Source organism: Alternaria atra (assembly GCF_907166805.1).
Source record: "Alternaria atra isolate CS162 genome assembly, contig: 25, whole genome shotgun sequence".
Lineage (NCBI taxonomy): Eukaryota > Fungi > Ascomycota > Dothideomycetes > Pleosporales > Pleosporaceae > Alternaria > Alternaria atra.
This window is the reverse complement of record NW_025091323.1, coordinates 4012201-4038013: the sequence shown is the minus strand read 5'-3', so window position 1 is coordinate 4038013 and position 25813 is coordinate 4012201. Positions and strand designations below refer to the sequence as shown.

The 25813-nt window shown below is 52.5% G+C and overlaps 11 protein-coding genes across 11 annotated transcripts; 6 read left to right on the top strand and 5 right to left on the bottom strand.

The window, feature by feature from the left end:
- Positions 1-47: 47 nt before the first annotated feature.
- ALTATR162_LOCUS6412 (uncharacterized protein) lies at positions 48-1337 on the bottom strand (the record flags this gene model as incomplete). The annotated part of the gene is made up of 3 exons (XM_043314033.1): positions 48-227; positions 275-715; positions 765-1337. The coding sequence occupies 3 exons, from the start codon at positions 1335-1337 to the stop codon at positions 48-50; spliced, it is 1194 nt and encodes a 397-aa protein (XP_043169968.1).
- A 1089-nt stretch (positions 1338-2426) lies between these two features.
- ALTATR162_LOCUS6411 (uncharacterized protein) lies at positions 2427-2726 on the bottom strand (the record flags this gene model as incomplete). The annotated part of the gene is made up of 1 exon (XM_043314032.1): positions 2427-2726. The coding sequence occupies one exon, from the start codon at positions 2724-2726 to the stop codon at positions 2427-2429; it is 300 nt and encodes a 99-aa protein (XP_043169967.1).
- Positions 2727-3118: 392 nt separating this feature from the next.
- ALTATR162_LOCUS6410 (uncharacterized protein) lies at positions 3119-6766 on the top strand (the record flags this gene model as incomplete). The annotated part of the gene is made up of 1 exon (XM_043314031.1): positions 3119-6766. One exon carries the CDS (start codon positions 3119-3121, stop codon positions 6764-6766), a length of 3648 nt encoding a protein of 1215 aa, XP_043169966.1.
- Positions 6767-7046: 280 nt separating this feature from the next.
- ALTATR162_LOCUS6409 (uncharacterized protein) lies at positions 7047-10029 on the top strand (the record flags this gene model as incomplete). The annotated part of the gene is made up of 3 exons (XM_043314030.1): positions 7047-7336; positions 7391-9854; positions 9910-10029. The coding sequence occupies 3 exons, from the start codon at positions 7047-7049 to the stop codon at positions 10027-10029; spliced, it is 2874 nt and encodes a 957-aa protein (XP_043169965.1).
- Positions 10030-10308: 279 nt separating this feature from the next.
- ALTATR162_LOCUS6408 (uncharacterized protein) lies at positions 10309-11560 on the bottom strand (the record flags this gene model as incomplete). Its single annotated transcript, XM_043314029.1, has 3 exons — positions 10309-11172; positions 11225-11459; positions 11532-11560. 3 exons carry the CDS (start codon positions 11558-11560, stop codon positions 10309-10311), a joined length of 1128 nt encoding a protein of 375 aa, XP_043169964.1.
- A 1560-nt stretch (positions 11561-13120) lies between these two features.
- On the top strand, positions 13121-15790 carry ALTATR162_LOCUS6407 (uncharacterized protein; the record flags this gene model as incomplete). Its single annotated transcript, XM_043314028.1, has 1 exon — positions 13121-15790. One exon carries the CDS (start codon positions 13121-13123, stop codon positions 15788-15790), a length of 2670 nt encoding a protein of 889 aa, XP_043169963.1.
- A 301-nt stretch (positions 15791-16091) lies between these two features.
- Positions 16092-17532, bottom strand: ALTATR162_LOCUS6406 (uncharacterized protein; the record flags this gene model as incomplete). The annotated part of the gene is made up of 2 exons (XM_043314027.1): positions 16092-16713; positions 16763-17532. The coding sequence occupies 2 exons, from the start codon at positions 17530-17532 to the stop codon at positions 16092-16094; spliced, it is 1392 nt and encodes a 463-aa protein (XP_043169962.1).
- Positions 17533-18175: 643 nt separating this feature from the next.
- On the top strand, positions 18176-19035 carry ALTATR162_LOCUS6405 (uncharacterized protein; the record flags this gene model as incomplete). Its single annotated transcript, XM_043314026.1, has 3 exons — positions 18176-18233; positions 18283-18600; positions 18656-19035. The coding sequence occupies 3 exons, from the start codon at positions 18176-18178 to the stop codon at positions 19033-19035; spliced, it is 756 nt and encodes a 251-aa protein (XP_043169961.1).
- A 381-nt stretch (positions 19036-19416) lies between these two features.
- On the bottom strand, positions 19417-20454 carry ALTATR162_LOCUS6404 (uncharacterized protein; the record flags this gene model as incomplete). Its single annotated transcript, XM_043314025.1, has 2 exons — positions 19417-19676; positions 19728-20454. The coding sequence occupies 2 exons, from the start codon at positions 20452-20454 to the stop codon at positions 19417-19419; spliced, it is 987 nt and encodes a 328-aa protein (XP_043169960.1).
- Positions 20455-20916: 462 nt separating this feature from the next.
- On the top strand, positions 20917-21598 carry ALTATR162_LOCUS6403 (uncharacterized protein; the record flags this gene model as incomplete). Its single annotated transcript, XM_043314024.1, has 2 exons — positions 20917-21327; positions 21416-21598. The coding sequence occupies 2 exons, from the start codon at positions 20917-20919 to the stop codon at positions 21596-21598; spliced, it is 594 nt and encodes a 197-aa protein (XP_043169959.1).
- Positions 21599-23229: 1631 nt separating this feature from the next.
- On the top strand, positions 23230-25382 carry ALTATR162_LOCUS6402 (uncharacterized protein; the record flags this gene model as incomplete). Its single annotated transcript, XM_043314023.1, has 3 exons — positions 23230-24982; positions 25033-25153; positions 25202-25382. 3 exons carry the CDS (start codon positions 23230-23232, stop codon positions 25380-25382), a joined length of 2055 nt encoding a protein of 684 aa, XP_043169958.1.
- Positions 25383-25813: the final 431 nt, after the last annotated feature.

Below are 25813 nucleotides of genomic sequence, written 5' to 3'. Positions count from 1 at the left end.
AAAGCCCAAAACCATATTTGCTCGCTGTTTCATGAGATGGACAACAATCAATCATTGTAGTTCACCACACCACTTCCATCCTTATTTGCCTTGGGCACTCCATACTTCTCACTCAACTCTTCCTCTTGCGACCGGCTCTTTGGGTCAAGGTACGGCCGCTCAGCACGGACAGTGACCCGCACAGCGTGCCGGCGATGGGGTGCAAAACCATAAGTAGCAGAGTGGTTCTACTGCGTGTCAGCACATATCACATAACTGGGAAGACTTGACATACCGTGACCCTGTTATCCCAGAAAGCTACATCACCCTCGTTCCACTGGAACCTGGCATGTACCTCTGGACTAGTTGCCACAATCTCAGTCAAGAAACTGATGATGTGGTCTGACTCCGTCTTCGGTACACCGACGATCTTCGTCACGAAGCCAGGATTAAAGAAGATGCTCTTCCAGCCAGTGACAGGGTTCGTTCGGATGAGTGGGTGTTCAGTGGTAACAGGCTCCCGGCGTACTGTTCGTCCAAGGTCCCGTGAGCCTTGGGCTTGGAGCTCAGCGGAGTGTAGGGCGGTGAGGCCTTCAAGGTACTTTTGCATGTGTGGTGATAGCATGTCGTATGCTGCGTATTGTGAAGACCAGAGAGTATCTCCGCCGCCACCGCGAGGCGGGCCGGTGAGGACTTTGAGGGAGGTGTAGGAAGGAGGTTGGAGTTCATATGTTACCTGCTTCGTGTTAGTAACTCAAGCTACTTTCAAGGTGTTGAAGTCTTACATCGGAGTGCCATAGGAACGAAGGGGTGAACAACGCCCTCAGGTCTGGGCTATCCTCGCCGGTGTAGATAACATGAACATCCTCCAAACCTTCACGCTTTGGCACACCAGTTGTAGCATGCCTGTGAAGCTCACCAAAGTACTTGCTAAGCTCCCTTTGCTCATCGATGCTAAAGTTCTTCTGGTTTCGGAAGAACACAACCCCACGTGTGGCAATCAGTCGAGCAAGGTCGTTCTTCTGAGCATCTGTAAGGTTTGCTAGATCAACACCGTGTACTTCAGTACCAATCTTTGGATTGTAGTCGAAGACATCTGTGGCAGTTGCGAGGAGGTTCTTGAAGTTGGGGTCGCCTAGTTGGCCTTTGTCGGCGTAGGGGATCTCAGTGTAAGCTGGCCATGTGATGTTGGGGAAGTGTGGCCGAAGATCTTCGTATTTGTAAGGTACAGCATGCTTCTTGACAGTGGTACGACCAGGGACGTAGCTGTGGGCATTACTAGACTTTGGTGTGGGGAGGAATGTGGATGTGGATGTGGTGGTGGGCGGGTAGTTGGTTTCGACGAGTCCGGGCGCCATGGTTGTACTGGGGTATAGGCAAGAGATCCTATGGAATGCGGATACTTTGAAGTCTACGGCGGCAAGATCTTGGTACTTTGAGGAGATGTGGTCCCTCTTCGTAATGAGTAGGTACGGCAATGCAATGGGGTGACTAGTAGATGCTGAAGAAGGTGCTAGACTTGGTATATGAAGGGAAGATGTGTTTGTGTGAGGTCTCTAGGGATCGGTAGATGATAGATAGATAGCCAGGAAAAGAAGCATGCCCTTATATGTACTACTTCAAAGCGGTATACGTGTGATTCATGTCACAGTCAGTGCCCACTTGCCGTATCGGGACAATTGCGCCATCGCACACAATAGGATAGCCGATCGTCTCTGACGCCGAGCCGCATGACACTAACATCGAGATGCAACCGCAGACGATTGGGATATGTAAGAGACATATTGCTCACGCTGCAGGCTCAAAAACTGTGAGGAGGATGTACCAAGAGCGCAGCCGAGCATGAAGACATAACCGCATTCCTCTGCGTTCCGCCTTTCACTTCATCCTTGCGATGATCCGTGAAACCAAGAGGACGCCTCTCACTGTATTCGCAGTAGCGGATTGCAAGTGGGACGTTGGAGCTGGAGTAAGATCGGCGCTAATGATGGCGCAATATTTCGTTATCTACCCTGGGGAATTCAACATCGCGGTGCTCGGACCACCTCACGCCCATCTGCTCTCTTGCTCATATTTCTTCTTTACCGTTATCTGAACCCGGTGTTATAAGAGGGGACTTGCGAATGTTCTCGAATCCTGGATTGGATCGCAGATCTGGACGTGGGTTGACAGTCTCTGTAAGATCGATCTCGTGGCTGTATGAGAATGCCAGCGTAGCAGCCTATACGGACGATTCCAGCTCCACAACCGATCCCGCAAACAGTGCCATTTTCCAGTCCGCGTATCCGAGGCATCATTTCTTGAACAAAAGTTCTCGCTTGAACGCTGCGATATCTAACGCCTGTACTCCGTGCACACCGCCTCTTCAAATAATTCACTGACATGTAGTACCTCTTGGTAGAGACCCTAATCTCATGCATACTGTTCCCTTGAAGGTGTCGCGGCCCTTAGTCCATCGACTTGGGCCCGAGGAAGGGTATGGGGACACCGTTCAGGTTCATGAACTGAATCGAGACCCCACGCGACTCTCGTCCAGCTTCCACCCGAGTCCCCGTAGCACCATTATCGGAGGTGCCTGAATTTGTCTTGTTACGCGGTATGGTCAAGCCTGCTTGCTCGAATTTAGGACTCCAGTACGGGTGGGTGCCCTTGTGGATCCGCCACAGTTCGTAGTTGCCAAAGATAAGGACGATGGTGGAGGTGATAGGTATCCGCGAGATGTTGTGGTATATACGTGTGGAACTCATCGTGATGTTTGGTGCAGAGCTAAGGATATGGTCTAGCACGACTAAAGGAACACGCAATGTGCCTGAGGATCTGGATGTTGGTGATACGAGGACGACGAGACGTCGGTGTTGCGGAGTCTGGCGAGAGGTGAGTGGCTGCAGCGCGGGGAGCCTAGCGCGAAATCGCCGCCGAGCCGCAATCAACTTTCTTGACGATCTACAGCTCCATCCATTCACTCCAGTCTTTGGCAGCCACCGCTGGACGAGGATTAGTTGTCGCATAGAGATCTGGCGCGACATCTTCAAATCTCTACAAACCCGTTACCCTCTTCACGACTACGACACCATCGTTCTTTACATACGCCTCGACTACACGAAGAAACGCGCGCCGCGAACGAGGCCAAACCGCAACCATGGACGATCTCGCAAACCTCGAGTTCCTGTCGCTCGTCTCAAAAGTCACATCCGAGATTCAAAATCACGTCGGTGTATCTGACAAGACGCTCGCCGAGTTTGTCATTGATCAGCATGCGAAATGCAAAGGTGTCACAGACTTCAAGAACCAGCTGGAGGCCATGGGCGCCGAGTTCCCCCAGAGTCTGGTAGAGAGTATTGACCGTCTCATCCTGACACTTCATCCAAAGTACAAGAACAAAGGAGCAAACGGGAAGGAAGCTGGCGCAAACGGGGAGGATGGCGGCGATGCGACGGATCGCAAAACGCGTGTCTTCAAGGGCCTGGCGATTCCCGACAAGGACGTGGACTACGAGGTAGCAGACGAGGAGCCTGATAAGGATGCGCCACAAGTCGACGCGCTGGACGATACTTTTGCGATGTTGGAGGGTCTGGCAGGAAAGGCGCCGGGCAGCAAGCCCAAGGAGAGGTCGCGGAAAAGGAGCATGAGCCCATACGACAGCGATGACGATACAAGCAGAAGTAAGCGACACAGGCGGAAAGACAGGTCATACTCTCGCTCGCGATCAAGGAGTCCACGGCGAGGAAGGCAGCAGAATGACGAGCTAGTCTTCGAAGACGAGTTTGGACGTACACGTACAGTGAAACCGAACAACAAGCAACGAAGCCGCAAGAAGTACCGCGACGAAGATCTGGACGAGTTCCGACGACCACCCACCCCCGAGCTCGACGATGAGCCCGTGCTATACAAAGTGTACGATGGCAAGGTCACAGGTGTCAAGGATTTCGGGTGCTTTGTCAATCTTCAGGGCGTCAAAGGCAAGGTTGATGGCTTGGTACACGTCACACAGATGATGGAGGGGCGGGTCAACCATCCGTCTGATCTTGTGTCGAGATGGCAAGAAGTCAAAGTCAAAGTCATCAAGAACGAGAACAACAGGATTTCGCTCTCGATGAAAGAGGTGGACCAAAGGACAGGCCAAGATCTTGATCCCGGAAAACGCATAGCCTCTTTTGGAACAGGCGCGAACTCTCAGGGACTTGGAGGAATACCAGGTCTTGACAGTTCAGTGCCAGTTGTGGAAGAGGGCTTCAACAGTCGCAAGAATGGTATGCGGAAGCGCATGACCTCACCCGAACGTTGGGAAATCAAGCAGCTTATCGCTTCTGGTGTAATACCAAAATCAGACTATCCCGACATCGATGAAGACTTCAACGCGCATATCAATGGCGAAGGTGGTTTCGAAGAGGAAGAGGATGTTGATATTGAAGTTCGTGAGGAGGAGCCGCCCTTCTTGGCCGGTCAGACCAAGCAATCACTGGAGCTTTCACCAATTCGAGTTGTCAAGGCACCAGACGGCTCACTCAATCGCGCTGCGATGGCTGGTGATACACTAGCGAAGGAACGTCGCGATCTCAAACAACAAGAAGCTCAAGAGAAGGCCGCAAAGGAGGCTGCAAACGTCGACTTGAGTAGTCAGTGGAATGACCCCATGGCTCAACAACGACAGTTCGCAAGCGATCTTCGCAACACCCGAACGAACGAACCTAGCCAAGCTTTACCAGAATGGAAGAAGATCTCCACGAATAGCAGGGAAACCTCTTTCGGTAAACGTACAAACATGAGCATTAAGGAGCAGCGAGAGTCTTTGCCTGTCTTCAAGTTCAGAAACCAACTTCTAGAAGCTGTCGCAACCCATCAGATCCTAATTGTCGTCGGTGACACTGGATCCGGAAAGACCACGCAGATGACCCAATATTTGGCCGAAGCTGGCTATGGTAACGAGCTGGTCATAGGTTGTACTCAGCCGAGACGTGTAGCAGCCATGAGTGTTGCTAAGCGTGTCGCTGAGGAGGTCGGCTGCGCTCTCGGTAATGAGGTTGGTTACACGATTCGATTCGAGGACAAGACTTCGCCGGACACCCGTATCAAGTACATGACGGACGGTATCTTGCAGCGTGAGATTCTGTTGGATCCCATGCTGTCAAAGTATAGCTGTATCATGCTTGACGAGGCTCACGAACGTACAATCGCCACAGATGTCTTGTTCGGACTGCTGAAGAAGACACTTAAGCGACGCCCGGACATGAAGCTTATAGTGACCAGTGCCACCTTGGATGCCGACAAGTTTTCGGAATACTTCTACAAGTGTCCTATATTCTCTATTCCAGGCCGAACCTTCCCGGTAGAGGTCATGTACAGTAAAGAGCCAGAGTCTGACTATCTCGACGCGGCGCTGGTCACGGTCATGCAGATCCACTTGACCGAGCCAGCTGGTGATATTCTGCTCTTCCTAACAGGTAAAGAGGAGATCGACTCTTCCTGTGAGATCATATCAGAGCGTATGAAAGCTTTGGGTCCAAATGTCCCAGAGTTGATGATTTTACCCATTTACGGTGCCTTGCCGTCCGAGGTGGCCTCTCGTATCTTCGAGCCCGCCCCCAACGGCACTCGCAAAGTTGTCATCGCTACCAATATCGCTGAGACCAGTCTGACTATAGACGGCATCTACTACGTTGTGGACCCGGGTTTTGTCAAACAAAGTTCGTATGATGGAAAGTTGGGAATGGATCGTCTGCAGATTACCCCTATCTCGCAAGCCCAGGCTCGCCAAAGAAGTGGACGAGCAGGTAGGACAGGACCAGGAAAGTGTTTCCGTCTGTATACCGAGGCCGCGTTCCAGAATGAGATGTTGCCGACTACTATTCCGGAAATTCAGCGTCAGAATTTGTCCAATACGATTTTGATGCTCAAGGCCATGGGTATCAACGACCTGTTGCACTTTGACTTTATGGATCCGCCGCCTACAAATACCATGTTGACGGCCTTGGAAGAACTGTATCAATTAGGCGCGCTGGATGACGAAGGTTTGCTGACGCGTCTCGGCCGTCAAATGGCAGACTTCCCAATGGACCCGTCTCTGTCAAAGTCACTTATCAAATCTGTCGACCTTCAATGCTCGGACGAGATTCTGACCATCGTCGCCATGATCAGCGCAACTCAGAACGTTTTCCACCGTCCGCGTGACAAGCAACAACAAGCCGACCAGAAGAAGCAGAAGTTCAACGACCCCTCGGGCGACCATATCACCCTTCTCAACGTGTACAACGGCTGGAAGCAGGGAGGATTCAGTACGCCATGGTGTCATGAGAACTTTGTCATGCCCAAGAACATGCAGCGCGTGCGCGATGTGCGAAACCAATTACTGCAGATTATGGCGCGACACAAACATCAAGTCGTATCATGCGGTCGCAATACGATCAAGGTCCGACAAGCCTTATGCTCAGGCTTTTTCCGCAACTCGGCGCGCAAAGATCCTGCTGAGGGCTACAAGACACTGGTTGAAGGCACACCGGTCTACCTTCATCCCTCTTCTTCGCTGTTTGGCAAGCCTGCCGAACACGTTATATACCATTCTCTTGTCGAGACGACGAAGGAATACATGCATTTCTGCAGTGCTATCGAGCCGAAGTGGCTTGTCGAAGCAGCGCCGACGTTCTTCAAGGTTGCGCCGACGGATAGATTGAGTAAGAGGAAGAAGGCCGAGAGGATCCAACCTTTGCACAACAAGTTTGCAGGTGAAGATGATTGGAGATTGAGCGCACAGAGGAGGGCTGGTAGAGGTGGTGGTGGAACATGGGGTTAATCTTGAGTGTTTTGGGACTATAGTCTGTGTATGAGATACCTTTGGATGTTACTTAAAACCTATTGAAAGTTCAAGATCGATTGCCTGACGCTTTTGTCAGTGTATCGGATATCTAGTCTGTTACTGTTGCTGCTCTTCGCGTGATGTTAAGAAGGTGTGCACAGACCCACACTTATTTCCCCATCCGGACAGCGCGACCGCGTTTTCGCGTGTTTACAGTCCCCGCAAGACTCCTGTATCAGCAAACAGCACCCCACATCACGATACCTATACGCACACCATGTCTTCTTTACTAGATCTCGCACTAAATTCCGATGCCGCTCCCACTCCCTCAAGCGCGTACGGCAACGATGCACGCACACCGCAAATGCGATCCTCGTCTGCAAGACCCCGCGGACCACCCTCTGAAAGCGCCGGCGCAAACAGCGATGTAGAAGGAGACCCAGATGACGAAATTATTGGAGCACGAGTACCAGGAAGGCGCACAAATGCCCCACGAACAGACATCCCCAAGGTGGTGGATGTTACTGGAGAGACACTGTCGCTGCGGTTCCAGGAGTTCCTCGAAAAGTGAGCCTCACAACAGCAGCCTCGATGCTGTGCACTGTACTGATGACAAGATAGCTACACAGAAGACCCCTCGTCATCGGCTCTTCCCGCCTCAAGCGCCGTACCCACCACAGACAAGTACTACATCGCCCAAATACGGGGCATGCGACTGTACGGGCTCTCTACCCTCTACGTCGACTACACACATCTCCTCAGGCATGAGGATGGTATTCTCGCCGCAGCAATTGCGAGTGAATACTACCGCTTCCTGCCATACATGGTCCGGTCGCTCCACAACCTCATTGCAAAGTACGAGCCCAAGTACTTTCGCCAGCACAAGCAGCCCGCCTCGACTGCCTCCGCAGCAGGTACATCGAACGCCGGTAACGCTACGAGCCAAAATGAGAGTCTCAACGAGAAGACGTCGAACCAGCAGACAGACAAGCTGTTTACCTTGGCCTTCTACAACCTTCCTCTTGTTTCCCGCATTCGCCAGTTGCGCACCACATCAATCGGCAGCTTGCTTTCCATTTCTGGCACTGCGACACGAACATCTGAAGTCCGACCAGAGCTTTCAATGGCCACCTTTGTATGCGAGATCTGCAACACCGTCGTGCCGAATATCGAACAAACCTTCAAGTACACCGAACCGACACAATGTCCCAACATAACCTGCATGAACAGGGAGGGTTGGCGCCTCGATATCCGGCAATCGACTTTCGTAGATTGGCAGAAAGTACGCATCCAAGAGAACAGTTCAGAGATACCCACTGGTAGCATGCCCCGAACCATGGACGTCATCCTACGAGGAGAGATGGTGGATCGAGCAAAGGCTGGTGAGAAGTGTATCTTTACAGGTACAGTGATCGTCATCCCAGATGTGAGCCAGTTCCGCGTACCTGGTGTACGCCCACAAGCAATGAGGGATACAGCAAACACGACGCGAGGCAACGATGTTGGTGGATCGGGTGTCAGTGGTCTCAAAGCCCTTGGTGTCCGCGATCTGACATATCGCATGTCCTTCCTGGCGTGCATGGTCTCACCAGATCACTCTACTCCCGGACAAACCTCAAACCATCACCTGACAGGTCAGGCAAGCAACATCCTTGCGTCTCTTGGTCAGGGACAGATTGAGTCAAATGCAACAAGCGGCGAAGAGGCACAGGAAGAATACCTCGGTACCCTGACTGCTGCAGAGATCCAGGATCTCAAGGACATGGTACATAAGCCCAACATCTTTATGCGACTGGTTGACTCGATAGCGCCAATGGTCTACGGCCACCAGGTCATCAAGAAGGGTCTCCTGCTCCAGCTGATGGGCGGTGTATCAAAAGAGACACCCGAAGGTATGGCGTTGCGTGGAGACATCAATATCTGCATCGTCGGTGATCCTTCTACGTCCAAGTCACAGTTCTTGAAGTACATTTGCAGCTTCCTTCCTCGTGCCGTCTACACCTCTGGTAAGGCTTCTTCGGCTGCGGGTCTCACAGCTGCAGTAGTCAAGGATGAGGAGACAGGAGAGTTCACAATCGAAGCTGGTGCTCTCATGCTTGCCGACAACGGTATCTGCGCTATCGATGAGTTCGACAAGATGGACATTGCTGATCAGGTCGCTATCCACGAAGCCATGGAACAGCAGACCATCTCTATTGCGAAGGCCGGTATCCAGGCTACGCTCAATGCACGAACCTCTATCCTTGCAGCAGCCAATCCTGTTGGTGGACGTTACAACCGCAAGACAACGCTACGCGCCAACGTCAACATGTCTGCACCCATTATGTCTCGTTTCGATTTGTTCTTCGTAGTTCTGGACGAGTGCGACGAGGCTGTCGATCGCCATCTTGCTGAGCACATTGTTGGTATCCACCAGCACCGAGACGAAGCTGTAGACCCGGAGTTCAATACTGAGCAATTACAACGCTACATCCGGTTTGCAAGGACGTTCAGGCCTGAATTTACCGATGAGGCAAGGGAAACACTAGTCGAGAAGTACAAGGAGCTGCGAGCAGACGATGCACAAGGCGGTATCGGCCGCAACAGCTACCGTATCACTGTTCGACAACTGGAGAGTATGATCCGTCTCTCGGAAGCAATCGCAAAGGCCAACTGCGTCAGCGACATTACCCCCGAGTTTGTCAAAGAAGCCTACAACCTCCTCCGTCAGTCCATCATCTCAGTCGAGAAAGACGACGTCGAAGTTGAGGACGATGACGATGAAGCGCTACTCGCCGCGGCCGCCGCAGCAGAACAGGAGGGTGATGCGCCAATGGACGACCAACAAGATGCTTCTAGAGACCGAACAGCGACTCCAGCTGCTGCGCCGCGTGAGAAGACCAAGATCACGCACGACAAGTACGTAGCGATGCGTAACATGTTTGTCAAGCGCGTCAACCAAGACCAAGAAGAGACACAAGACGGTGTCGAAGAGGAGGAGCTGCTCATCTGGTACCTTGAACAGAAGGAGAACGAAATGGAAACGCAAGAGGATTTGGAGAGGGAGAGGGCACTTGCCAAGAAGGTGCTGAAGAAGGTTGTCAAGGTACGTTGTAACAAGACCAAACTTCTAGTGATACGCGTACTAACGAAAACTACAGGAACAATATCTCATGTTGATCCGGGGTGAAGGACTCGCGGACGAACAGGGTCAGGGTGAGGGTAACGATAAGGCGGTCTACGTATTGCACCCCAACTGCCCGATTGAGGACATTGTTTAGACGTTGCGTGGCCATGTTTCTGTTGATATGTGAACTGGAGTTTGGATACCACAGTCAACTACATGTTTGATAATGTTATACCCAAATGTGGCTTTCAAGCATATGACGTTTACTAAGAAAATGGTCTGGTGATCAAGATTTACATTTATACCCCCCATCAAACGTAGACAATCATGTCCAGCAGATTAAACATGTAACGCTACGACGTCCATCTTTGAGATGCTCATATGTCTTTTGCACCTTGTTAAACCCATAGCTCGTACCCTATACCCCTCTGATTCAAGCCTTCTTGTTCTTCAACGCGTCCAGGAACTCCTTTGGTGGTTGCTGTTCGTAACCCTCTGGGTTGTTCTCTGTCCACTTCCACAGATCGGCGCAAGCATCCTCCAGTGTGAACTCTGTCTTCCAGTCGAGTTCCTTGTTCGCGAGTGTTGGGTTCGCCGTCAGGTCGAGCACGTCACCCTGTCTCCGTGGCGCAACCTCATATGGCAGGTCGCGTCCGACAACGTTGCTGAATGCCTTGATCATCTCGAAGACGGTTGAGCCCTTGCCAGTACCCAGGTTCCACGCCTTGACACCGGGTTGTTGTTCGCGCAGGTAGTTGAGCGCCTGGAGATGACCTCGCGCCAGGTCGAGGACGTGGATGTAGTCGCGGATTGCTGTGCCATCCTTGCTCTTGTAGTCGTCACCGAAGACGAGGAGCTTTTCGCGCTTGCCGATCGCAACTTGTGCCAACAAGGGAAGGAGGTTGTATGGTACACCGAGAGGGTTCTCGCCCATGATACCACTGGGATGCGCACCAGCGGGGTTGAAGTACCTTAGTAGCGCAGCGTTCCACTTCTTGATCTCCTTGTCGTCCTTGCCAGCCTTCTTCGCATTGTTGCGCTCAGCCTCAATGGTATCTGTGATGGCACCCTCGATGGTGGACTTTGTGCGGCCGTATACGTTGGTCGGACCGATGGGGCAGTGTTCAGGGATGGGGATCATATTGGGGACGCGCGTCGCATCACCATAGACGGTCGCGGAAGAAGAGAAGACAATGTTTGTGACATTGTGCTTGACCATGGAGGAGAGGAGCGCGATGGAGCCGCCGACGTTGACGCGGTAGTATTTGAGGGGAATCTCGCCAGACTCTCCAACAGCCTGGGAAATGTTAGCTCGACGATATTAGCTGGCAATTGACAAGTAAACGTACCTTTAGAGCAGCGAAGTGAATGACATTGTCAATGTCGGGGTTCTCCTCAAACACCTTGTCGAGCGCGGCCTCATCTGTGACATCGACTTGGTAGAAGGCAGGTCGCTTGCCGCAGATGAGCTCGATGCGGTTCACGACTTCTGGGGAGGAGTTGTAGAGGTTGTCGACGATGACGACTTTGTAGTCTGCTTCGAGGAGGGCTAGGGCTGTGAAAGAGCCAATGTAGCCGGTACCACTACGCTCTTGTCAATATCCATGACCATGATGCTTTCGCATAGTTGAATGGAGGGGTGGAGGGGTAGCTTACCCGGTGACGAGAACAGATCCTACAACCATTGTGAGAGCTTGGAATGTGGGTAGTAGGGGATGTATCTGGGGGGATGTTGCTCTTATGCGATCTGGGGTTCGTGTTTGATTGCGAGGTTGCAGATATATAAAAACACGGCAGTACGAGATGCTGGGTTCATGGGCTGTGCCACTAGTGATGGGAGAAGAGCCGCGTGCGGATAGATTTCCTGATATGGCAAGGGCTGTCTAGCTGTGTTATGGCCATGGCCAGACATGTGTTTCTTAAGGACATCTATGACCTTCTAAATGTCTAAGCATGTTAATCTGCTTTGTTGGAAATACATATGCGTATCAGATGAAGCGTACGAGTTGACCATGTCACATGTAGGCGCAAGGGTTCAACTTCTTGTGCTCTGCTCTACCGTTACGCTGGAAGTAGGTTATGCAACGACTGAAGACACCGTGAAGCTCACGTATGGTACGAGTATGTCAAGTTGGGTAGAGCAACAATGTAGGAGCAAGGGATTGTGACATGGTGGGCCGATTGCAGGTGTCAGCATCGCCGCCTGTCAAGCCCGTAGATCATCATAGCAACCCACAGGCAGTTCATGAGACGTTGCGTGGACTTGACAAGCCATTCCCAGTCCTACAGCTACATGCGCCAGTCACGTATGGCCGTACGACATATCTTCGTCTGGACTAGAGTTGGGTGACGCAGGTACATGCGAGAATGCGAAATAAGCGTTGTGGCTCTCAGGGTCTTGTGCTCCGCTTCCAGCTGGGCCCGGAAATTTCATGCATCATCCATGTCTTGTGGTAGCGGAGACACTAGCCCCCAGGCCTCTCTGATGGATGCTCCATCGCTCCCAGCTTGCTATTCTTGCTCATGTCTGCTTGTGTCCTTTAAAGAGTTAGTTTTTTGTGTCAAAGACTGCCATGTCACTCACCGCCGAATTAAGCGCCTACTCGCTTAACCCCCCGTTTGCGGTGGCTTCCGGGCAGGCTGAACCCTTGCACCTCAAAGCGCGACCTCGAACTTTCAACAACCACATCGTCACCCATCAATACACACTGGAAAACATCACACCGGATCCTGGGAACATGATCGCGAGTCGCAAACTGCACATACACGAGCGCCAAAAGTTTTTCCACCCATTTCAATCCCACGGCTGTTTTGCCGACCTCGACGCGTGAGAGTTTGTCCACGTGTTTACGGACCCACTGCAGGAACCCGTCACCAACAACACCGTCATTGGAAGTGTTAAAGCGCAAGAGTTGGAACATTGCTTGTTGACGCGCTTGAATTCGCGCAGTCTGGACGCGAAAGAGCTGGACCTCAGGACGACATGTAAGTTGGCGCGACTCTCCTACCCATATCTCGCGGTGTGAAAATGTCTCCCATGCATCGAGGCTGCATGCACGTGTCGTTCTGCTTCACCTTCACCTCTCATCTTCACCGCGCAAATTTTCGTCAGCTGGCTGCAACAGGAGTCGAATTTCCCCACCCTTGTTTTCTATTGTCTTCGCCATTGTTGTGTAGCTATCTTTTCTCTTTGTTGCACACTTATTGTTGCGCGACTCTAGTCATCCGCCTCTTTTCTTTCATACATGACTGTCCCGACGACTCCATTTCTAAACGAACAGTTACTCACTAAAGCTCAGCAAGCAATCCAGCCCTCATCGCCCGTTCTTGGTTTCACATTTCCTGGCTCCCCAGCACTTCCAGACTTCAATCGGGATAGTGACGAACTCATCGCCATGTCTCAACGTGCTAACGGGGAAGCGCGCACGCCTGGAGGGCGGCACCGCCGCTCAGATCGACTCAGCGCAAAGGCAAACTCCGTTACTGCGGAATCAGTTGTCACCAACGCCACAGCTTCTGCCGCAGCAAAACGCACAACAACAACTTTGACCAAAGTCGCCAACCGCAGATCCAATGCTTACGGTGCAAGCGGTCGTATTGGAGCCCCTGACAAGCTCCCGACTGCCCCTGCTACAGGTTTTACGCAGGCCATGGAGAGCCAGCTCGAAAAGTATGCCAACGGTGAAGACGAGGAAGAGGAAGAAGACCATCGGACAGAACGAGAGAACAAAGGGGATGATGACGCCGACGAGCTTGGTAGCGAGCATCCATCACTCTTCATCAGGCAAATGCGCAACAGCGGCAGGCTCTCACCGGATTTTGCGCGCAACCCCACATCCAAATCAAAGGCCACTCCCGGCTACTCTTTCATCGACAGTGATGACTTCAGTCATAGCGACGATGATCTCGCAGCGTCTGTAGGAAACACCACCAAGTCGTTCGGCCTTGCTCACGAGGCTGGCATGCTTGTCTCCCAGGACCCATTCGCTGGGGCGCCCATTCGGGACGAGCCTAGAAGCTCACCTTTCGTCAAGCCTGCAGCACTGAACCGCAAGCCCGAATTGGCAGCGTCAATCGCACAAGATCATTTCGCCAAGCCTGCAATGCCGAATCGCAGGCCCGCCAGCCGCACTGTGAACGGAGCAAGGACGCAAGGACCAACCCCGGTTCTGTCTCAACGTCCTGTTCGTAACAAGACCCCAGATTCGACCAAGATTCCCACTCAAGCCGAGAAGCCTGCCAAGGCACCCATCCAAGACCAGGCGCGAACTAGGCCGAACCTGAAGCAACCAACTGTTCGCACTACGTCAGCTGAGGTTGAAGAATCCATCGAGGAACTGATCGCTGAAGAGCAGGGTAGGCTCCACCAACAAGGCCCACCACCACCACAACTACAGCGACAGACTGAGCGACGTCGCCCTCACCAAAAAGACAGAGTCGAGCTCAACGCGTGGCTTGGCGATGTCGAGCCGCCTGAGGTCGACGAGCCGGCGTGGGCGTGGAAGAAGCCTGTGACATGGGCCTTCGCAGCGTTGGCGGCTTTTTTGCTATTGGGCTGGTTGACCTCCGCCTACATGACAGCGACCGAGCATCCTGAGTCTGCAGCGCGGACACCTGGGTTGCTGAAGGCTGTGGGTGCCCGAGTCAGCTACACGTACGAGAAGATTGCTGAGGCCATTCTGCCTCCTACCGAGCGCAAACTTACTGAGGCTGAGCTGGCGCAGGCATACAAGAACAACGGCGACGACAACCTCTTGTGGGGCCGTATGTCCAATATTGAGAACCGTAACGCAAAGCGCGTGGAGGACGTTCGTGCAGATATGCGTACGGCAATCGAGGAGCTCAAACGGGAGCTTCCGGAAATCATGATTGTCCGACGTAATGAGGATGGTTCCTCTGAAATCACGGATGAATTTTGGATGGCACTAACTGGCAAGACACGTTCAAGCATGGGTGACAGGGAATGGGCGAGCTACGTGCAACAAACCAAGACCAAGCTCAGCGAGCTGTTCGACACCACAGCTCATCAAGAGCGCAGGCACACCGACAGCTGGCCCCAAGCTGTCTCTCGTGACGAGTTTGTTACTTTTATGGAGCGCCGATACGAAAACCTGACCGTACAAGTCGACAAGAAGATCGACGAGGCTATCCGAGCCCAGAGCGCCCAATTCAAGACGATGGTGCAAGCAGAGGCCCGAAAGACTATGATGGATCAAATCCGTCTCAACTCCTTAGCCCAAGCCAACCTTGTCGCAAACTACGAACATCACCTGAGCAAACCCAACTACTTCTCCCCTGGTTTAGGCGCCATTGTCGAACCTGACCTCTCCTCCGTCACCTTCAACAATAAGCCCGGTCGATTCTACGAGTTCATGCGCCGCATGGCATTGACCCCCAGACGCAACCCACCGATGGCGGCGCTTACAAAGTGGGAAGAGCCAGGCGACTGCTGGTGTTCTGCTGGACAAAGCGGAACGTCAACCGGTCAGGCTCAGCTCACAGTCAGACTCGCACGTCCTGTCATTCCGAAGCAGGTCACCATCGAGCACGTACCTATAAGCATGATGCCAGCGCGCAACATCTCCAACGCTCCCCGTGACATCGAGCTCTGGGTCCAGACAAATGCACCCATCAACCCCTACTACTCGCACCGCCAAGTGACTTGCCGCGACCCGCCGCCATCCAGCATCGGTGGGCCCACCTGGAAGTGCCTAGGATCATTCAAGTACAACATCCATGCGTCGAACCATCTCCAGACGTTTGACCTCGCTGGTGAGCCGTCCGAACCCATTTGGAGGACCATGGTACGTGTGACCAGCAATTGGGGTGCTAGTCACACGTGCCTGTACCAGGTGAGACTACATGGGACAGACGCGGAGAAGGACTACGAGTACCCAGTTAGCCTAATGGATTAGGCCGGTAATGTTTGGGACGAAAGTATGACGGCGTTTTTATTTATTTTTTATCATATACCTTTGGGTTTTTTTTTCACGAGTGTTTTTGTATACCCCAGAATAGTACTAGAGCACTAGCAATTGATATCTAACTTGATGATAATGAAGCCAGGAAGACTACAATGATTTGTGATGTAATGAAGTGCCACAGGCTCACTTTTGTGGCATGGTATCTACTTCTAAATACCCCTTGTATTCACCAGACTCTAACTAAGGTGATTCAAACAACTCTCTCAAGATTGCTGTATACCCTCAGGCCAGTCTATCGCACAACACCTCCCTTGAGGGTAGGGATGCTACACAGACCGTCCTTGGTCCTCAACTTAGCTACACCCGTCTTCTTATCCGCGCCCTCGCCGCTCAACTGTGGCACGACACCAACATCGAAGCCCACTTCCAGACCATCTGTTGTAGTGAAGCCTGGCTGGATCATCTCCCATACCTTCTTCTTGGGGTTGAGTACGGGCTCAGGCTCGCCTTCCCAGCCCTCAAAGTAGACGCGGTCGCCAGCCTTGCTCTCCTTGGGGGGATCTACCAACTCGACCGGTCCCTTGTGGCTGTCCTCACCCTCGGCGACGCGTGGTGACGCAGCGAGTACCATCGCACAGCTCTTGACACCGCGCATGGTGACGGGCTTCAGGTTGCACACGGCGACGATTTTGCGGTTCTGCATCTCGGATAGAGGGATCAGGCCGTTGAGACCAGAGCATACGGTGCGTACCACCTGACCTTCGTACTCGGAGGTGTTGTCAGTGCCTGGGGCGTCGCCGCATGCGATTGTGGATACGTAGAGCGAGTCGGCGTTGGGGTGAGTTTCGGCCTTGAGGATGTGGCCTACACGGAGGTCGATGAGGGCGGGGGAAAGAGGCTTCTCGACTGGCGCGCTGCGTGTTGTCAGATTGCATACACACTCAACAAGATTGTTTGACTTACGCCTTCTGAGGCTTGGGCTGCTTCTCTTTCTTTTCCTTCTTCTTCTTCTCGGTCGGCGCACCTTCTGGCGCACCGGCAGCTGAGCCGCCCGCTGCGTTGCCAACAACTGCGGATGCTACAGCGGAGCCAGCAGCCTCGGCCGTGCCCTTTGCCTTCTCTGCCTTGCTCTTGCCTCCCTGGCCTCCTTGTCCACCCTGTCCTTGATCGCCAGTCAGGGTAGTAGCTGTGGCGGCAGATGCGGCGGCATTGGCGGCAGCAGCCTCCTTCTCCTTCTTCTTGCGCTCCTTCTCAGCCTTTGCGTCTACCGGCTTGATTTTGAAGATAACATTGTCCTGGTCGATGTTGACCTTGTCGTCCAACTTCAAACCGAAGACAGGCGAGTTCTGGACAAAGTCGACATGGCGGACAATGTGGTGGTATCCTTGCTCTCCAGTCCTTTCCTCGGCACTCCACTTTGAGACGACTGGTGCGAGCTTCTGGTAGAGGGCGATGTCTGCGACGGAGGGCTTTGCGCCGAGGACGGTGGTTCGACTCGAAAGGTGTGTGTTCAGTGATGACAGGCGCTCGGAAGCTTTGGCGGCGTCCTCAGAAGAGGAGGCGATGTGGGAGGCAGTGATGAGCCATTGGCTGAGCTCGGTCTTCTCGGCGTCGGTGTAGGTGATTTCGGGGAAGAGAGCCTGCGAAGCCTTGACAGCGTCTGTCTCGTCGGCAGCGTTGTTAGGCGCGTGTGTCTTGAGGAAGATAGCCAAGGTTTCGTCAATTGTGGCCATGGTGGGCAGTGGTGGGAAGGTTCGCTGGAAAAAGTCGAGAGCAAGTGGCTGTAGTGGGGTAAAGAAATCCGCGGTAAAGCTACTGGCGGCGGTGGCTATGGACCTGCGGGGATATCTAGGCGGTGTCAAAGATGCTCCGAGCTGACAGTGTCTGGGCCGTGGGAATTGGGGCCGTCCGATGTGTAATATGCGAGAGAAGGGCGTAGCTGAGGGATAACGACGAAGATGCATGATACACGTGAGTCAAATTCAGGTCCCCCGTCACCGCGGGGCTCAGAAGCTTGCATGTCGCCGCACAGGCCATCGCGTTTCCCCAAAGTCGCGTATCCATCACATGCATTCACGTCTGCTGCATCTCAGGATGACCTCATCATGTTGGAGTGAGACGTCGCCTTGTATCAGAAACTGTACTCGACGAGTAGATGGTACTTGATCTTGTTTTGTCCACGTCTCGATATTCAAATGGCACAACCATGCCCCCAACCGTGCTGAGCAGACGATGCTGTAGCCTATGACATGTCTGGTAGAGGCAAAGAAAGTTCGGATGACGAGTCGTTTGCTGCCTGCGCCCCACGTTTACCTGGGTATAACATGTCGAGCTCAGAACCCCTTCCCCGCAACACCATTTCTACACAGCACTACCATGGCTTCCGAGACATCGCCAGACGTGCCCAAGGGCAAGAAGAGGTTCATTCCTCTGGGTATGACATGTTTACTTACACTGTAAATACGCCAGCTAATGCGCGACAGAGAACAACCCGGATGTCATGTCCGCTCTCGTTCACAAGCTCGGTTTGTCGGAGAAGCTTGCTTTCCACGATGTCTTCAGCATAGATGAGCCCGAACTGCTTGCTTTCGTACCGCGGCCTGCCCACGCTCTACTCCTCGTCTTCCCCGTCAGTAAGACATACGAAAAGTTTCGCGTACAGGAAGACCAAGACAAGGCGGAATATCAGGGCCATGGCCCAGATGAAGAGGTCGTCTGGTACAAGCAGACTATTGGTAATGCCTGTGGTTTGATCGGTCTGCTCCATGGTGTCTCCAATGGCTCTGCACGCGCCCACATCAGTAGGTAGTCGTAGTGCACTGAGAAAGGGGCTGAGCATACTAACAAAGGCTTCAGAGCCCGACTCGAACCTGGCCAAGCTGGTCAACGACGCGATACCACTCAAGCCCATCGAACGAGCCGATCTCCTCTACGAGTCTGAAGCACTTGAGAGCGCACATCAAGACGCTGCATCGGGAGGCGACACCGCGGCACCCGAGGCCGATTCTGACGTCGATCTGCACTACGTCTGCTTCATCAAGTCGGACAAGAACCATCTGTGGGAACTTGATGGTCGCCGGAAGGGTCCTCTTGACCGTGGCGCATTGGCTCCAGACGAGGATGTCCTCAGTGAAAAGGCTCTTGATCTGGGTGTGCGCAGTTTCCTCAAGCGCGAAGCAGAAGCTGGTGGAGGCGAACTACGTTTTAGTCTGATTACGCTTGCCGAATCGTTCTAGGAGGACTGTGCATAGAGAGACGCCCATGAATTTCCTCAAGTGTGCTGGGGTAACCTTCCGTGTGCAGGGGAACATGGGCAGGATACGGAATCTCGGATGTTTTGGAGCAAGAATATTTCGAAAACGAAGAATAGCTCTACATAGGTGCTGTCACTGATGGACTTGTGAAGACCCGAGTTTAATTCATCATGGATACCTAAGCCCTTCCTCCACCCTGTCTTGACGAGGTATGTCAATTACGCAGTACACAGTGCGAAGTTGGACTAGGGCAAGGAGGAGGCTACATATTTCGATTTCGCTGTAACAGCTGTTTGTAGTATGCTGTCAGATCATGCCGAGACCTTCCTGATCTATGCTACTCCACAAAGTCTGTCGATTTGCTCAAAACTCATCTACCTTTACTTCTCGCCCTTCCTTCAGCGGCAAATACACCTTCTCCCACAAGTCACTTCTCTCGCCAAGATGATATGTCAAGCTAACATCTTGCATACCTGGCGACGAGGCAGTTGATTTAGAAGCCATGTTTTCGAGCTGCGAGATGATGTTCTCCAAACCCAGTGCCTTTCCGGTAGCTTGCGTACTGCCAGCTTCCAGCGAGACATGGACGATATGGATGTGAAAGTGGTAGTACGTCGGTTGATCTACCCACCTGTTAGCACATCTTCCCAAACCACTCCTCGATATGAACTTACAATGCACATAAAGCTTCAGCTCGTCCCTCTCGATCTCCGGATACAGCTTAACAGTAGCCTCAATCATCTTCTCCCGCATATGCTTCACCCACTCCGCCATGTTCTGTTTCAAATCCCTCACACTCCAAATGTCTCTTCGCTCCACCAGACCCAGCAAGTGCAGGCTACCCATTGTCTTGCGATCCCAGTTCAGATCCGGTAAGAGTAAGAAACCTTCCTCACCAGACTCACGGTACATGACATCCTCTTGCTCGGTTCGCCCTTCGAGGATATTGAAGATCCAATCCAATGCGCCCTTTTCACGTTGCGCTTGCATATACGGCCTCACATATTTTTCGTAGATTTTCGGCGTCTCCGTGACAACTCTCAAACGCTGTTGCTCATACTTCTTGATATGTTTCTCTGTACAAGGATAGATCAAATTCAACTTGAAATCTGGAGGCGGGTTATCGTCGTTGGGATTGGAGTTTGCGAGAAACCAGGCGTAGATGTCGTTTGCACCGAGATTTTTGACGTTACGGAGTGAGGTGGAGAAGTTGGATAGGACGCTGGGGTTGGTGTCGAAGGCGGCGCGCTCAGCGATTAGAAGAGCGGGCTTGGACTCTATGGTGCCGAAGAGAGATATGCGGCGGCCGGCTTGATCAGAGTTTAGGAGGCGGGTTAGGTGGAACTTAGGGATTAGAGATTCGACGTGGGCGGCGATATCTGGGGGTGTTGTGGAGGTCATGGTTGGTAGTGATTGGGTGTTATTTCAGCGTCTTTATTCTAGACAGATTATGCCTGTACATCACAATCAGTAAAACAGAACGCGTAAGACACATGCCGATTTCAATGTCTAAGACTCTGAGTCAAGACTCTTTCTTATAGACTTTTCATGCCGTATCTGGGTAGGGAAACAAGGCTACTCATGCCATATTAGAAAGAACGAACTTACTAGACGAAGATGGAATGGTCCTAAAAGTACACACAAAGAGGTCTCCCGCAATTTCGGGTTGATGTGGGGGTGGAGATTGCGAGATCACATGTCTGCGCGATGTCGCGTATCACTGCAGCAACCAATAGATGCGACCCCCATCAGCGCCAAGCAAATCGAATGAGGTCACCGAGCCCAACCACCCCATCATCGCACGCAACTATCAAGACGTCAAATAACCAACAACCACATAAAATCGATCGAAAATACTCCAGAATGGCTCCTAAACGCAAAGCATCCGGCCCAGTGGCCAAATCGCAACAATCGACCCTCGCGTTCCACGGGACGACGAATAGGGTCACAAAGTCCGGCGCCAAAGCACAAGGCGCAAAGAAGAACATACTCGAAGCGAGGCTGAAAGACATCAAGCCGGAGATTGTCGACATCTCAAATACTGAGCCGACAACGACGGAAGCTGCGATAATCGAGCAAACAAAACAGGAGGTCAAGGCGCAAGAGGTGGAGAGCACACCAGAAGAGGACAAAGCACGGCGCATATCAGATGCAGCGATCAAGAAGTACTGGGCAGCAAAGGAGAAGCAAAGGCTTGCACCGCGGGCGCATCAGGGAGCGCTGAGCCTGCATGACAAGATACTTAGGGAGTTCGACATGAGCGCACACTATGGCGTAAGTCACCAAGTCCCCACCCAGCAAGCTCCAGTTTGAGACCCCTCTACGTTGTCATTGCACTGCTGACACGATATGCGCTATGTAGCCATGTACCGGAATCGCTCGGTTGAAGCGCTGGAAGCGAGCCCAACGGCTCGATCTCGACCCACCGATCGAAGTACTCGCGGTTCTGTTGAGAGAACAGGATGCTAGCGATAAAGAGAGGATAGCTGTTCAGCGCTCGATCGTCGATGATATTCTGAATTCCAAGGCCGAGCTTGATGTATGAGAATGGGTACTAGCGTGTTGGGCGCAAACTGCCGCAAGGACACCGTAGGAGCAACTTGCTCCTCGACGACTCGTGCTATGAACATGAGCTTTAGGATACTGGCGTTATGGGAGGAGTTGGGCGTCATGATTGAACAGTGCCCATGAGTGGCTGTGCCTGTACAGCAAAAGCGGATCGTGGGGCACGCGAGCACATGTGTAGTTTTCGCCATATAGGCCGACTTCAGGCTGGCTAGATTGAGCTACATGAATTCGATGCAAGATGCAAGAGTTCAATCTACGAATCTAATTCACATTTCTCTCTTGTACGTCAGCATGCAGTGGAGCATACACCCTCGAGACTGGGGCATCGGCTCGGAGTTACTAAACTAACAAAGACACCTAGTCCTGGCCTCCTTGCAGAAGCGATAAGAAGCGACATGGAGATGCGGGGTTGCGAAGTGGGCACGATGCGGTATGGTCGACAAACGGTGCTTGATTAGCATGGCATGCAGTCTGCAGCTGGTCGTTTGACAGCCATTACGAGGCTCCAGACTCTAGTATGCTTCGGCGGCTCCAGAGCCAAAAGGCGCGGGGTTGATCGACAATCGCTCGATGAAGCTCCAGACCTCAAGCTCGCGTGTTGGGTGGCAATTGCTGAGCTGCACGGCAGTGGGGCATGATGCTGGATCCGCATGCGAATGGCACACTAACCGTCAGCCCGATTCCACGCAGCCGGCGACGTCCTTGCTAGCGGGGACTTGTTCACTATAGTTGCTAGTAGAATATGCACAGTGCGTCTGCCATATCTCCGCACACATCCTTGCGAAGCCCGCGAGATCCACTCATTGGTATCCTTATCGCCCTTGCAACAGCTGCGCCGTGATGCTGCCGAATCCCAGCGGCTGTCACGAAGCCGAAACTGCTATTTCGGCTGCTTGTCGTGCTGTGTGGTTTGCACGAGCCAACCACAAAAGGCTATCGGAGCAAGCGTTGCATGGTGGCTGCACCATGAAGCCGGGTTGGGTGAATTAAAACGGCGCCTTGTCGAATGCTTGGGAAGGTGAGATAGCGGGGAACCACTAAAGACGCTCATATCATTCTTGGTGGCTACAACCTCCATCGACACCCCTCGCCCCTCCATGTTTCTTTCTTCCTGTTCGATTTAGTTCAATTCATCGCATCCCCCGCCAATTCTCACTCCACCCCTCTTCCTCACAGCATGTCTACCGTCGCGCTTTAGGTTGACTCTTTCCGCAAAGGGCCGCGACTTCTCCACGGTTCCCGTACTTGCCTCTTTAACCCCGGCTGTTGATCAACTCAACAACTAACGTGCGCCGTCATCCCCAAACTTTCAACACAGTAGGTCCCACATCTCGAAGCCGAAGACACCTTTCGGTCCTATATATTTATCAATTGCGCGACAGATTACTCTTGCCACTCCACTCTGTCGTGATACGCACGCTTCTGCTGTACTTTGGTGGTCTTGACCCCTCCGCTGCATCTCGTTGATTGGGAAGGGACCATCACCATTAGCCAGCCTATTGTCGTTGCAGAGAACCTGCCCAATTGATCCCTCGCCCTCCGCAAGTCCTCTTCCCACGTTGCGCACCTTCGACCACATCTTAACCCCCAGGCCTTGGACTTGTCAATATGGCCGCTGCTGTCGCCAGGTATCCTTCTATGCTCGGTCGTTCTTCAACACCTCCACCGCACCTATCGATGAACACCTCTTCTCGTGGTACACCTACTGCTATCCCCAACAAGCACATTCCGGAATGCTCCCCTGGTGGACTTCCCGCAACCCCCCCGGCATCTCCTCCGCGGCAAGACAGTCTCATTGAACAGTCATCAATCACATACCCACCAGATGCATACTGCTCGCAATACTCGGATGACCCGCCTGTATACACCATCACTGCGGATCGCATGGCGGAGGCCCTAGAGCACATTGCAACTCAGCCTCTTCCGAACCCTGACCAAGTCTTCCCATGGATGCACGGTCTTCATTCCGAAAATCAGATACAGCTTGCTTTTTTCTCGTCTCGTCGCAGAAGCGGCCGAAAGGTTCCTAGATGCATTCGCAGCATTACCGTGGTCAAGACTGGTGGAAATCTGTCATCGTCCAAGTTAAAGGGCGCGGTTGCACCAGATGAATTACTGGAGTCTGTGTCTTCTGAATCACCCAAGTTTCTGGAGTGCGACCCAAAGGATGGCTTCTCTGTGCGGAACTTCCAGATCCAGGCCTGTAAGTTGGCTATGGTTTCGGACATCATCGTATATGGCGACCACAAAACCAATCCGCAAGACACGATTGCGCTCGCTCAGAAGATCTCGAAGGCTCAGAGGCAGTACGAAACAAAGAACGGATTTTCGCATTGCTTGTTCAATACGTTCGTGCTTTCAGATTCTTTTGCGTCTATGCAAGAAAAATACCCAAAGCTCATCGCCATTAATTCCGCGGGCGATATGACGGGAGAGGTTGCTGATTTCTTCTATTGGGAGCGATATGAGATGAGCGCAATGTCAAAAGCGACTGAGATCAGCAACAATGTCTTCTTGGGGCCTACGCCTGATCAGGCACTGCATCCGGACTGTGTGGGCGAAGAAGCCTACGACATGCTCATCGAAGCGACTGATCTTGCGCATATACCCGAATCACGCTCACTGCGAGCTCTCCGTATGGGTCTTGAGCGAGTCCACCGGAAATCCACCCTGCACATGGAGTTCCCGTCATCAGGAAGCATCATGCCTCCTACGTGGGCACATGGCGAAGTTGATGGTCTTATGGACATGTGCAAATGGATGTACGAACTGGCGAACCCACAAGAGGTCCGGCGGTCAAAGCGAAGACGGGAAGAAGAGGACGAGGCCATAGAGATGGACGACATTGCGGCGCCGCGCAGGTTCTTGATACACTGCACAGATGGCTACACTGAGACGACTCTTCTTGCTTTAGCTTACTTCATGTATGCGGAGGGCTTGCCTGTTCACGATGCTTGGATTCAAATGCATCGTGACAAAGGTCGCAATTTCTTTGCGTACCCTTCAGACGTTGCGTTATTGACAGCGATACAACCTCGAATCCTCCAAGAATCTCCTCGCTTCAGCCAGAGTGTTCTGAACATCTCGGAACCACGCTGGCTGTCGAAGCTTGATGGCAGCCTGCCCAGCCGGATCTTGCCCTACATGTACCTCGGCAACCTTGGACATGCTAACAACCCGGAGCTCCTCAGCGCTATCGGAATCACACGAGTTCTGAGCGTTGGGGAAGCACTTTCTTGGCCTGAAGACGTCGAGAAAAAGCACGATTGGCCCGAGGAGAACTTTCTGATGATTGACCGAGTTCAGGACAATGGTGTAGATCCTCTCTGGGGCGAGTTTGAGCGTTGCCTAAAGTTTATTGGTATGTATTGCAGCTTCATGGTAAGGCTTACTTTTACTAACACTTTGTAGAAGCAGGAAAGAGAGAGGGAGGCGCAACGTTAGTGCATTGCCGTGTAGGTGTATCACGGTCTGCAACGATCTGTATTGCCGAAGTCATGAACGAGCTGGGGCTGTCTTTCCCCCGTGCCTAGTAAGCAATTAACGACTTCCGTCGCGACTACGACTAACACTCTCCCAGCTGCTTTGTCCGGGCCCGACGACTTAATGTTATAATCCAACCTCACCTTCGATTCACTTACGAACTACTCAAGTGGGAAGAGTACCAGCGTCAACGACGCAATGAGCCTCTTCGCCGCGACCTGGAGTGGGCGACTGTAGCGCGCGAAATCGCTCTCATGAACAAGCCCTACTCCAGATAACGACTTCCACGACCTATCTACTCGATATGACTCACGACGACACGACTCGTACATGTACGACTACAAGCCCTTCACCTCTACCCTACCTTTTCAGTGCAGGATGATTCCACATCCTTTGCGTGCGATACATCGGCGTTTGCGGTCTCTTTTTTTGTTCGTTCCATACTCTCTCCTAATACTTCCGGCTGTTACATTGTTGCGCTGATTTCGTACTGCGACCCTGCTGTTTTGCATTACGGATCTGAACCTAGTTTCGCGCTGTCTGGTTTATTTTCGCGCAACTACGGCTGCAGGATTTGACCGTATCTGATGTCTATGAGTTATGGTATCAAAGGGCTGGGGAATCCCTCATCACTGATCTTTTTGATCCATGTATTACTGTCTCGATCCGCTGCAACGGACTTAGCGCTGCTGCGTTCTACTGTCGATCT